The sequence below is a fragment of the Alternaria arborescens genome, assembly GCF_004154835.1.
Source record: "Alternaria arborescens strain FERA 675 chromosome Unknown contig_5, whole genome shotgun sequence".
Taxonomy (NCBI): domain Eukaryota; kingdom Fungi; phylum Ascomycota; class Dothideomycetes; order Pleosporales; family Pleosporaceae; genus Alternaria; species Alternaria arborescens.
Genome location: NW_021167860.1, coordinates 685,720 through 698,835, shown reverse-complemented (window position 1 = coordinate 698,835; position 13,116 = coordinate 685,720). Strand labels below are relative to the sequence as shown.

At 50.7% G+C, this 13,116-nt stretch overlaps 5 protein-coding genes across 5 annotated transcripts; 2 read left to right on the top strand and 3 right to left on the bottom strand.

Moving 5' to 3' along the window:
• Positions 1–365: 365 nt before the first annotated feature.
• AA0111_g2913 (hypothetical protein) lies at positions 366–1,085 on the top strand (the record flags this gene model as incomplete). Its single annotated transcript, XM_028648737.1, has 1 exon — positions 366–1,085. One exon carries the CDS (start codon positions 366–368, stop codon positions 1,083–1,085), a length of 720 nt encoding a protein of 239 aa, XP_028509583.1.
• A 255-nt stretch (positions 1,086–1,340) lies between these two features.
• Positions 1,341–2,724, bottom strand: AA0111_g2912 (hypothetical protein; the record flags this gene model as incomplete). The annotated part of the gene is made up of 2 exons (XM_028648736.1): positions 1,341–2,306; positions 2,374–2,724. The coding sequence occupies 2 exons, from the start codon at positions 2,722–2,724 to the stop codon at positions 1,341–1,343; spliced, it is 1,317 nt and encodes a 438-aa protein (XP_028509582.1).
• A 1,758-nt stretch (positions 2,725–4,482) lies between these two features.
• On the bottom strand, positions 4,483–5,447 carry AA0111_g2911 (hypothetical protein; the record flags this gene model as incomplete). The annotated part of the gene is made up of 3 exons (XM_028648735.1): positions 4,483–5,018; positions 5,068–5,124; positions 5,174–5,447. 3 exons carry the CDS (start codon positions 5,445–5,447, stop codon positions 4,483–4,485), a joined length of 867 nt encoding a protein of 288 aa, XP_028509585.1.
• A 2,814-nt stretch (positions 5,448–8,261) lies between these two features.
• Positions 8,262–9,137, bottom strand: AA0111_g2910 (hypothetical protein; the record flags this gene model as incomplete). The annotated part of the gene is made up of 1 exon (XM_028648734.1): positions 8,262–9,137. One exon carries the CDS (start codon positions 9,135–9,137, stop codon positions 8,262–8,264), a length of 876 nt encoding a protein of 291 aa, XP_028509584.1.
• A 3,004-nt stretch (positions 9,138–12,141) lies between these two features.
• Positions 12,142–12,711, top strand: AA0111_g2909 (hypothetical protein; the record flags this gene model as incomplete). The annotated part of the gene is made up of 1 exon (XM_028648732.1): positions 12,142–12,711. One exon carries the CDS (start codon positions 12,142–12,144, stop codon positions 12,709–12,711), a length of 570 nt encoding a protein of 189 aa, XP_028509284.1.
• Between the last annotated feature and the right edge of the window lie 405 nt (positions 12,712–13,116).

Below are 13,116 nucleotides of genomic sequence, written 5' to 3'. Positions count from 1 at the left end.
GTTACGACAAAGTGTCACCATATGTAAGCGCTGTTATACTTGTGGTTCTCTTGTAACGTAGACTAATCTAGCCATGTCATGCCAACAAACACATTACCAAATTCACGCTCATGTCCGTTTGCTTCATCAACGGTCCGTGCGCATCTTCATTCACATAAGTTCATCGCCCTATGTGAACATTCGACCTCTGCTCAAGTATTTACACCACTCTCTCCTATCTATCGTCACTCAAGCAGGATCTCTTGGAGTAATATTGAGTCGACAACAGTGGCTCGACGTTTGTTGACCAACTTTTCCAAAGCATCATATAGTCGATACTTCAATCTCCATTAACACCCCAACTCACCATCCTGGCTTCTTGAACGATGAAGCTCTTCATCGTCGCATCCCTTGTCCTTAGCATCGTGGCCGCCGCCATCGTCCAGCCTGGACAGCCCCTCTCACCTGGAACCCACATCATCGCCATCGAAGGCTATGATGGTACCTTCAACTCTGAGATGCTACTCGTCTCAACCGAAGGCGAATCCGTCCAACCATCTTCAGCATTCGGCACAGACAACGATCCCATCGCCATCCTCGGCACACCCACAACACCCAAAGCTGCCAAAGTAACCCAGATCAGCCGCCCCCACGACCCCGAACCCATCATCATCCTCCCCTTCCACTTTCAAATCATCGAAAATTGCATGTCTGACAACTTCATTACTGCCCGCGGTGTCTACGTCAACCGCGATTTTGTCTGGGCGTACTTTTTATCCTCTGGCGGCACTAGTGTCGTCGAGCACAATGTCAATGGGTATCCGGACTTTCTCATTGGGCCTTATGATTACGGGAGCAGTACGCTGCATTTTTCGTATGATAACACGGCGTTCAAGTGTGACTGGAACGACCAGGAGACGTGGAAGGAGTGTGGGGAGTGTAGGTCTGGCATGTGGAATGCAGACCCTCTTGATTGTAATGGAGGAGGAATTAAGACGAGGACGAAGCATATGGATTGTTCGTTCATAATGGGGTGGAGGAGTCAGCTTAAGGGGACTCCAATACCCAACTTACCCCCGAGCAAACCAGGTGACGACCCCGACTAAAGAGTGGTAAATATTACAAGTTCCGATTACGGCACTACGCCCGAATAGCTCTGCAAGATGATAAGATAAGATTATGATCATTATTTCAGGGTATTTGAATATCCCAGCGAGGCCGTTAACTCGACAATTAAGGTAGTCCCATGATGATATCACCGCCCTGATTAACCAAGATACCTGACCCTAGCAAGACGCCGATACCCAATGCTTAACATTAACCTGTTCATTACCTCCACACTATCCACCTCGTACAGCCATCTAATCAACAATGACGCCCTTACCGCCAAACCTCTTATGGCCATAGTCATTATCATCCTCATCATCACCATCCCAGTGTACCGCCTTTCGTGCAGGCTTGTGGATGCGCACGCACCATAGGAAGTAGTCTTCTAGTGGTAGCAAGTTCAGCAACACCCTGTTGCCAGTCCACGCCAATCCACAGACCATGGCACCAGCCACAGCATCAAGAATGAAGTGGTTCGCCGTTGCCACAATAGCTACGAGGATGATGGCGGGATATGCGACACCCAGGAAGATGCAGAGCATGCGACGAGCCGAGGGAATGCGCATGCGCAAACCCATTGTGAGAGCAACGGTGCGAGATCGGCGATGCTGGGGTGCAAGCGGAATGGACATGATGGTGAGACCGATGAGTAGCGAGTATCCAAAGTGCAGCGAAGGCATCGCAGCATACTGGTTGCAGAATTTGTTCTGGGTCCACACGCTGCTCTCGCCTTCGGCGCCGTGAACAGTGTCGACGAAACCAAAGCTGCGCGCTTCCTTGCCTACCGAGCCGAGGACCTCGGGGTCGGAGAGAAGACGAGGCGGCATGCATGGCCATAGTGTGAAGACAATGAAGGCAATCAAATTACAGGTAGCCATTGTCCTGCGCCTTGCGGCATACAACTTTGGACCTGCAGGGCTGCCGTCTGCCTCGCCCATCGGTTTGTTATGGAGGGGAAGATCGATGCGGTTGCGGGTTGTGGTGTAGTAGAACAGCCATACTAGGAACAAGATTGTACCAGGAATATGGATGAAGGAGTATGTGCGGTTCGTCCAGTGGAGGAGAAAGGGATGCTTCAGGAACCATGCTTGAACGTCAAGCTCGAAGAAGATGTGTAGCTTCTGTTCGAGGTGGATAAGTTGGAGGGCGTGGCGGCGAGCGACGTTTACGGTGCCTTCGACCATCGTTACGGCAGAGAATGCGCGGCCTAGTTGGTAAACCTATTGAAGCGAAAAGTTAATAAATTTGTACAAACATGTCAGATGGTGCCTTCGCAAGGCTGCTTACCCAGTAGATGAGTGCCCAATACCAGGCCTCCACAAGAAAGGGAAACTTCTGCAACAGTCGACTAAGGAAGTACTCCTTGAATCGCCTAGTATTCGGGCTCATGACATCTTTCTTTATGCCTAGAATGACAACTTCTCGTTTCCTCCATTTAGGCTCCTCATCGACGTTGGCTAGAAGCGACACACTAGAAGACGGACTAGATCGACCGGAATCTGGGGAACTTGAGCGAGGCGAATTTTGATACACTCTCCGTCGCCCAAAAAGACGGTATTCTGTGTTTCGGTTTACCCATGTGCCGCCGAACAATAGGGTAACCACTACAAGCGGTTCTATGAAGGCTCCGGCGCCCATGTTTAGCGACTATGCGTGAGGAGAGGCAAGGATGGTGGGTGCAGGCGCGCGACTCTCAAAGGTCGCAAAAGATGATGCAGAAGTTTGAGGCTTGACAGCCAAGAGGGAGCTGGATGTATTTGTAGGGATGACGGGGTGTTTGACTAAGATGACAGCCGATCGATCCGAATATGTTTGCGCAAATGTCGAGGCGCGAGACAGTGCCGTGCCTTGTATGTTCTGTGCGACGGTAGGAAGAAGCAATTCCAGGGTTTTCTGAGAAGCAGAAAGGCTTAGCTACAACAAACTTTGAGGAACAAAATAAGGAACAGGCAAGAAGGACGCCCGATGCCGAGGACTACATCCTACACTAAAGGCAAGATGCATGGCGCGTAGTGAAGTCAGCGGAACGCACGGCATGCGAGGGGTGACTAAACAGCAACCACTGAGACAGACCAGCCATGGCAGGCGGATGGTGTCGGACGAACCTGCTCTGCCTAGCATTTGGTGCGGCGTAAACCTCCAAGGTGCTGGATGCAGGAAGAGCCGGCTTTCCGTTGTGACTGCTGGGTTAGTGTCGCGTGCTTACATGTCATTTGCCGCAATTTACGTCATTAGAATTTCAGAGTTCTGACAACAGCACTCGATTCCAAGCCAATTCTGCGCTTTGATACTTGCAAAACGCGACCAACACTGAAGACTCTTTCACATCGCAATGTGCGCGTCATGCCCGAAGTTTGACGCCGACTGCTCGCGTGCTGGAGTTTCGGTGCCTGGTATTGTCGTGGTTGGTGGCACAAGAACACGCGACCGTCGACCACAGGCTTAGCTTCCGCCAAGTACCGGCGCTAGCCTCCTTTAGATGTACGAGCATTATCTTTACTGCTCGTCGAGATTGATCCTGGTGTGCTTCATAGTAGTCAGGACGGAGCTTCGCGTATTAGAGACCCCGATGCGCTTACGGCCTTAGGGTCTGGTGATCATCTTAACACTGACCATCTTTCTCGGGCAGCGTACTTTTCGCTGTAGCATACAGGTGGCTTGACCCATGTAGGGTATAGACAAAGACAGTTTCACACCTCGCCGCATTCGTTCGTCCCTCAATATATTCCGTGTCTTGAGATGAAACAAGTTCTTTGTACACGACTTGGATATAGATACCCGACTCTGCGCATCGAAATTCCCGCCCTCGAGCGCCAATCGTCCGTACGCACTTCTCAGCTCGCTATCGCCTTGCATACCTCGTACCAACCACATCAAAGACCGGAGTAAGCTTACGAAAGATGAAACTCACAACCAATGCCTAGTGCATGCCATACATGGATCGCATTGGACCGCTCAAGACTTGGAGATACGCCACACATGGAAGACACTAGTGTCAAGTATGATGTTCTTGATTTATATAACGGCAGCCGGATAAAGTGTGGCCACCAGCGCGACAACGCTCCTGCGACGGACATTGGTCCAATATGGACGCAACAATGCCGCACAAACTAAGGGAAATATGATGTACAGCGAATGTATCGACTGCGGGGCGCAATGAAGCTAACAGTCTTTCCAACGCTCAAAGATGCCAGATACAAAAGGAGAGCAGCGTTTCGCTATGATGATCAGGAGACGCATGATTACGAATGAACCCCGGGTTTCCTGGACGCCTCGCTGAATAGGACAAGAGAAAGGAAAGGTATAGTGGTACCAGCATATGGCCAAACAAGATCGACAGAACAAAGGAAATATGTTGTAGTCATCGCCAGGGACGACTTGTGGTACGCATGGCTCTCAGCAGGCGACGCTGTTGAAAGGCGCGCTCTCTTGGAGGTCCTCGACAAGAGCGTCTACGTTACTGAGGTATCTCCCCAGCATATGTTGCTTCTCTTCTTGTGATCGGATATGTTTCTTCGTCGCACCTCCACTATCGTCGGTGCTTCCCCGCCGCTCGAAAGCATTGGTCAGCTTGCTCGGGCTCCGCTGCGGGCCAGAAACTGGAATCTCGGGCATGAGGTAGAAGTACAGAAACTCTAGCAGTTTGACCTTGACGTTTTGTGTAGTCTCTTCGTCCTTGAACAGGCTTGTGACGGTGAGGAGGCCGTCCATGTGTTCAAACACTCGGGTGTTTTGTGGTGTTGCGAGAAGGGCTGTGACGAGGACGAGGAGGGCTTGCGATTGGATGGCGGGGCAGTTGTAGGGATCGAGCAAGTCGAGGAGGAGGTTCATGTATACTTCGCGACCGAAGATGATGCGTGATGGTGGGTGCAACAACAGAAGACCCTGTATGTTGGATAACGAGGAGAGGATGAGGATGTCGTTTTGGCCATCTACAGTGGACGGTTAGCTATTGTTCGGTATTCCCTAGCACAGGCTTACCCTTACTGCTTCCCATACCCAGCAATCGATCCAAACAATCGGCTACCCGTGTGACAACTGTATGATATTAGTCAAACTCTATATATGCTTGTATGTTTGCGCTCACCATTCCATTCAAAGCCCTCCTGTAATCTGAAGAACTCCCTGAAGGCGAGATCGTCTGATAACTGTCCCAGCTTCTTCGGCGTTGGTTGTTGTTGTTGATCGCCCAAATTGAGTGCTGAGGCGTTCCGACGGTGGCCTGGTGGTGAATTTCTTGGCTTTCCACTGGAGAGACATATCTGCGCCAGCATGCCCTCGATCTGGCGTAACCCTTTGCGAATCTTCTGCGTGTCCTTGGACGCTATGTTGTCGAATGCGAGAGAGAGTAGGGCCTCCATTGTGATGATGTTCCGGGGTTACTGTTGCAAGATAGTAGTAACAGCTTTATCAACAAGTGACAATATATGCTGCGACTAACAATGCAGTCCAGATGTTGTTGAGACCAAGCGTGGCAGATGCAGGAGTCGGTAGGGGAAGTCGGGAGGGGGGGTTGTATGCAGCTAAGAGGTCCGAAAGTGCGGAGTAAGCAATATTTTGAGCCTTGTGTGGGCCGCAAGATTCAGGCTTAATCCTTCTGTAGATGGTCGACCACGGACTTGCGATTGAGCGTTGTGTCATCGATAAACACCCGCCGTTGTCATGGTAATAGAGACCCACCGGCGGCGGATCGAGCCGTGCACTACTAGCCTCGGCAGGGGATCACTACCACAACCCAACGCTCATCTTGCGCGACACCCTTACCTTGTCGCGACAACCATACTACCCCTTTGCTATGTTCATAGCCTCTGCTAGTAAGATGACAGCGGCACCGCGACGAGCAATGTGCGGTCAAAGCAGCTGAGAACTCTGCACCGCACCTGGACCCACTGTACCAACTACGTCATTTTCTTCTTGCGATGCGTGTCTGGATGCATCGCGTCTTTCATGGAAATAAAATTGTGCGATGTCGCTTCTAAGGGGGGAGGGGGGAGATACGAGGACGCGTGACGAGATGCGTGCAGATGGCCGAATCACAGCCTTTCCATTATTCTTCACCGGATCTTGGCGCAGCAATTCAGCTATGCCATTATGGCTGACCGCGGCTGCTTTTTCGCGATGATCAGGCCTTTACAGTATGAGGCTTTCACACGCCAAACCTCTTTCTTATGGGTTGATGTACAATAATGCCTGGAATTGCCAGTCGCGATTTACCTCTTCTAGGGTCTCAGCCGCTCAGCCTTGTGTGACAGGCATTGTTCGCTCCGTACGGTTGTCATATCTTTCTTGCTGGCTGCCTTGTAGCCCTCAATTACCGCTATAGTTGGAGCTTACTACCTCTCAGCTGCAAATTCGCACCTGCATCCATTCGACACCAGCGAACATCAGGTTCTCGCCATTCTCAGCATGAAAGACAATGCCTATACAGGTCTATTCATGCCTTGTTTTGGAATTCGCTTTATATTAATATTCTTGTCTGTATTCTACTGGACAGCCAATCACTCCCAATTGATCCACGACAATGTTGAGCTTCACAATGGTACCTACGATGCAACTATTCCCAATGGCGAGGAACTTGTAGACAAATGGGGGTTTATTTTATTTTTCTGGCATATGATCCTTTGGTTGCCTTCCATCATTTTTATACCGCCTCTAAACTTACCTCTTACGATGGTCGATACTGCCTTTACTGTCTTCATAGCAAAGGCTATCCATTACCAGATTGGCTACACCCCCCAGAAGTTGGAAGCCTGCCACGATCCTGTAGGTCTGGAATTGCGACGACCTCCAGGCACGAATGAGAGCTTTTTTGCTGCTGCTGGAAGGCTGAATGAAACTGTCGCAAGCCCGACTCAGATGTGTGTCGAATTTGTGAAAGAGATGCAAACCGGGATCGCATGTTGGTGAGTTGTGAACTAAGCATGTGGACGAGCTTCGCTGACTGCAATAGCTTTTTCTGTGCCCTCCTGTCTTTTCTTGGTTACATCTCAACCTTCGTTTCTGCTCGACAGATGAGGAGGGACAATGAGTCCATCCTTGATTTGATGAAAGAGGTGTCCACTATGGCTGGTAAATGCCTGTTTTGTCCAGTAAGATGGGCAGCACTAATCGTGGGGTGGATTATATTCTACACGCCGATTTACTTTTTCCGGTGCCTTCCACTGAGCTTCAAAGCCCCAGTGCGATCAGGACGTCGGTGCGTCGCAAAGACTGCAATAGGCGCAGGGCAAAAGGTGGAAATCATGCTGTCGGAAGTCAAGAATGGGTTCACAAAGAGTAAAGATTTAGCAGAGCCGTATCGGAATAGTTACGGGACCCACACTCCACTGGCACAGTTCCTTGGGGTGTATGATATGCTGGTAATGGTCACCGAGCACCTGCACTACACCGACGTCATCAGCCTATCAACTGTTTCCAAGTCAGTTCACCAAGCCGTCTTACCTTCAAACGAAATCTCTCGTCGACTCGCCATGTTCAGGCTGTATACGTGCGAGCCTGACAAGAAAACCAACTGCTGGAGCTGCACGAATCAAATTTGCGAAAGCTGTGAGGTGGATTTTCCAGTACTGGAATCGGTTGCATCCCGTCACATTGAAAACTGCATTCCATACTGCGCATCCTGCTACCGTACGTATACTGTTCGGCACCCTCGCGCAAGAAAAAATCGAATGAAAGGGAATCCACCTTGCAAATGCGGCAGGTCATCGCAGGAACAGACATTTCTCGGGCGTTTATTCAAAAGAGATGACTACTACGCCGAATCGATAAGTTCTTTTCCGATTGACAGACAAGTCTGTCGTAACTGTAGTCAGTTTACCAAAGAGGAGCTCTTCTTGCGAAAGGCAGAGGAAGCAATGATGATGCTAAAGAAAGGCTTGAAGAGTAATGGAGAAAAGTGGAACAAGTGTGCAAATCTGGGATGTTGCCGCGGCCTGGGAACTGGACCGAGGTACTGGATATGCAAACGATATGATTGTGACAATGAGTGTTCTAGCACTCTCCATCGGGCATGGGGCAGCAAGGCAAATGATAGCATGCTTGGCGAAACTTCAGTATGATGGCATTGAATATGGACTTGCAGACTAATCACATCTGGCGAAATAAGCTTATAAGCTCAGTCATATTACATTACGAGTATCGTAGTTATAGCTCGATAAAATGAACTATACTACTTTTTACATCATCATCGCAGCAAAGACACCGGCCGCGAGCGCAACAACACCTCCACCGAGTTTGCTCGCCGCGCCAGTGTACTCGGCTGGCATACTGCTAGTCGGGCTAGGCATACCCATGGTGCCGTTAGGAGCAGAAGTACCGTTGCCACCTGACACAAGCTCAAAGTTCGCACAAGTGATCCTCGTGGTGTTACCAGTGTGAAGGACAAACGCCAATCCACCGAAGAATCCTGAACTACCCTCTACAACACTGAGGTACGGGTCCACAAAGCTGGTTGAGAAGCTTCCCTCCGTCATGATCTTGCCGCCGTGCTTTCCGGCCAAATCACCGACCTGACAAGTCTCTGGCAGTGCGGAATCGCACATGACGAGCTCGCCGCGGTTGGTGGGATCCAGGTGGCCCATGGTTGCGGTGCAATTTCCGTCAGCAGGGACGGCGAGAGCGTGGATGTGCCAGGCGAAGGGACCGAACTGGGCTTGATCGGGCAGATCGGATAGGTTAACGGTGAAGTTGACACCGCTAGCACCACCAACAGCCTCGATGGATCCGGAAACCGTGCTGCCAACGAAGGGGTTGTATTGCTCCTCAGGCATGGTTGCACGGTACGTAGCTGAAGGCTGGTTGGAAGAGGCTGTTGCGGTACCCTTGAGCCCTCCCGTCTCACCTGGAAGGTAGCCTGGCGCAGGAGGGAGAGGAGAGACAATCGCGCCCTGGATGGTATCGACGCCCGTGAAAGGTGTAGCTGTTGGAGTCGCGGGGATGACAGCAGACTTTGCGGTTGCGAGGACGACAGGTGCTGGAGCGCCCTCTTGGACCAGCTCCTGGCCATAGGCCAACGCGCCAAAGGCGAGAAGGGAGAAAGACTTGGAAAGCATCTTCAGGTTTTGTAATTGGTGTTTGAGATGAGTGAGGATGTCGTAGGTGCGGGTGCTTGACTGCAGGCCGTAGGCGCTACCCCCTTTGGACTTTATACCATTTGAACAATCGACATACGCTTTTCCTGACCTGCAAGCAGCACCTAACGCCTCCTCCAAATACCCGCCCCTGAGCTTGTCTCCAAGTGACATCAGTACGCTATCATCCTACTCTCTTCACTTCCTCCACCAACAACACCCGTCCCTTGAGCGCCTCCAGTCGAGCCAACACGGCTCATTCCCCCGCCGCGACAACAGTGCCAGTACGCCTTCGCCTGCGTATGCCAACCACAGCGATGGATTCAACGAGCTCCATGTTTGATGCGCCACTGGGTAAATTGTGCCGTTAGCTGCTCCACGCCTCCCTCGCGGCAATACACAACTATTACCGGTAGTAAGATTAGCGAAGCGTGAAACGCAACAGAGCCTGCAGCGAAATCTTGAAAACAAGCATTTCACAGGCTAACAACGTCCGGATATTCTACCAGCCCGCATTAGTGCCATCTGGGGTGCATGTCAGGACCGTGCCGGATGTCAGTCTGTGGAGAATTTGGCATCGATGGCGGTCTTGGTCCGAGATGGCGGGTCGTAGAGGGTGATGTCAACACTCGATATATGCGGGGTGCTAAGCGAGACTATGACAGCGTCGTACGCTATAACGTGAACTAAGTTATATCGTTGCTCCGCGGAAATTATCGATGAGGTGACGCGTATATGTAGACAAAAGGGAAACTGTATGTGTTGGCGAGATGAGGTGTTGCTGCTTTCTTGATTGTGTTGCAATACAATGCCGGAGTAGGTGGCTTCCGTACGCGTTGAGAGGTTGGCGCGACGGGTACCTTGCTTCCGCGAGTATTTGGAAAACACACACCCTTTCGGTGGTCTCTCCGACGGTATCTGGCGCTTACTGGATCCCTTGTTTTCGAGTCGTTTGATTGCTGTCTTTCTCCAGGTTTTTCGAACCCACGTCTGCAAAACCCTGTAGTCTCATCTTTCCAACAGTGGCCAGGGAGTCAAGGGTGACATCGTCCCAAAACAAGAATTCTTTTACACAGTGCTCAAATTTCCCCTTTCGTCTAAAATGAGATTGCTGAGGAATGATTGACGGGTGAAGGGTGGTTGTTGTGGCTGGAGTGATGACGATTGAAACTTTTCAATGGCAAAGCTGTTTTGACTGAGATGAGGATGGATGTCGGACAATGAGAGACTCGGTAGGTTCAAATCTCGGACTCACAGAAAGGTGCTACGATGGAGGTCGTGTCTTAGGTTTTGAAGTTCCCGGGGAAGTGCGGTTGTGTTATGGCCCCTGTAGAGAGGTGAGTACATCATAATCTGCTCAAAAGAGCTCCTTATCTCGCCGAACATCTCCTTCGCCACGTTGAGCGGATTCAGCCTCACGAAAATACTGGGACGGTAATCACAGTCTACTTAAAGTTTTGCGCTCCTCTCACGCTTTACCGTCTATTTATTGGGTCAGCCTGAATCGCACTCACGGCTGCGGGGTTATGTAAACTGCGAAATACTATTGGGGGAAGACCAGCTTGATGTGTACAGCCTTGTACCGAGCAAGACCTATTGATGGTGGTTGTTAAGAAGAGATGGAAGGTTGGGTCCATTTGAATGTGGAGAGTGAGGGGATGCTACAGTCGGTGCACACAAAACTCAACGGATTTTAGCGTGTCGTGGTCGCGGTTTCCTCTACGACGCGTTTCATCGTCCACTACCAAACAGTACGCCGCCAAAGTCCTATGTGAACATCTGCTACCCTAAGCGAGCACTCCAAATACCGAATTCGACCAAATCGTGCTGACGATGTTCTGGAATAGTGGGGACTGCGATCATAAGAATGCCGCCACCAGCCCAGCCTCGGAAGGTCAGCACTTGGTTTTGGCCGAACAACAATGACCGATCCAGACATGCGAATGACGCCAAACTACGCAAGCTACATTCGATGCGAGATGAACGCACGTTGGTTCTTTGCTGAGCAACCTCGTATCAGATGTAGGGGTTCGCATCTCATGATGGCGGGGTTGAACAGGTATGAGGTAAGATGCTCGTCAGGGAGTAGCACGCAGCCTTTTGAAAACCTGAATTGTTTGCACTTCGGTCCGAACAACTTCATAATATTGCTTAAGCCATTCATTTCACGAGTAATAGATTACATCTGTATCTATTACTGCATCATGTCCGAATGTTTCTCCTATTGTCATAAAAAGCGCACGATTCAGCAGCTTCCCACCCCGGCTCGGAAAGGACATAACGCCATACTGAACTCCAACTATTTGGACGATATTACCGATGAAATTGGCACCTGGGCTGTCAGCGGCCGCTTATAGTGCACTCTAAAGCGCTAGGGGAAAACACAGATGTTGTGGAGAGGCTGAAAGAGAAATTGGGGTCGTTCGTTGTGGGTACCAAGTCTGGGGTGGGCGCTCATTCCCTTTACGAAGATGTACTGGAAATTGCAAAGCTGTTACGTGAGAAAAAGGCGGACTGTATGATCAGCATAGGAAGCAGCAGCTACTCGGATGCATGCAAGATCGCGCGCTTGATGTACGCGAATCTCGCCCCAGACAATCTGACGGTAGAAGCTATGGAGGCCTTGGTGGACTAAGCCAAGGGCAGCGCCGCCGGGCTAAAAGATCCTACGATCAAACTCATTCTCATCCCAACGAGTCTGTCAGCAAGCGAGTGGAACTGCAACTCGTCAGTAACGAACCCTCAATCGAAGAAGAAGCAGCACTTTTCGAGCGAACACGCGGCGCCAAATCTTATCCTTCTCGATCCTGAAGTCGCCTCCACATCACCAAGGAAATTATGGCTGTCGAGCGGAATGCGCGCTGTAGATCACTGTGTTGAGACGGTATGTATTCATATCAATGATTCTCAGGCTCACAGGCATGCTTACGCTACTTCTGTAATGTAGATGATCAGCGACAAATGCACAAAAGAGGTGTTCCGCCATATGGAAGACGCGCTTGCAGTACTACTCAGAGGCTTGACGGATTACAGGAATGGCGAGAGTGACAACAATCGATCTGAAATGTTCGATGGTATTGCCAACTGCCAGATAGGAGCCAGAAACGCCATGATGGGCCTCATCCTGTGGAACATACCAATGGGCCTTTCGCACGCCATTGGGCACCAGCTTGGTAGTACGTGCGGTGTTATGCACGGCGTTACATCCTGCATCATGCTCGCCCCAGTCCTACGCTACAATGCGTCTAAATCAGAGAAGCAAAGACGTTTACAGCAGAGCGTGCTGGGGATCTGGAATAAAGTCCTTGAAAGAGACGAGCCCGGCCTTGCGGATGCGGTAGCCAATTTTGTGAAAACTCTAGGGCTGCCGAGTACATTGAGGGAAGTAGGTATCCAGGAACCAGCGGACATTGAAAAAGTAGTTGATAGCACCATGACTGACGATTTCGGAGCTATGGAAGGTATGGGCCAAAAGGAGGACGTGCTGGCTATCCTAGAGTCGGCGAAGGGTAGAGAGACCGAAGATGGGTGTCTAGACGGCGACGCACCGATGTAGAACTCAACAGTCCATTTCCTCACGAAAATAGCTCACAGCACCCTGATTTACTGCTTTCTTCGTGAAGTATTGCGTTCGTAAGTCACACATTGGCAGACCTTCGAACTTTGCAACATCTTCCATGATAGCATTGGCCAGCTCAGCAGGAAGCTGGCCGTCGCCCCACCGCCTCAGGGTTCTCCAGACCTCATGAATCCTGGTACTCTGATGTAAAAATTTGGTCGAACGCCGAAACCAGCCAGCATCGAAGTACCGACCCTGAGGGTCCAGGCAATTCAATTCCCACCTCTCCCTCTCTTCCAGATCAAGCGCGTGCCATAACGGCATCAAACCTCGAGCTCTGGATAGCGCTAGTAAGATCGGTCTCGTAGCTATGTCCCATGGGGCTGCTTGTGGCGTTGAGGA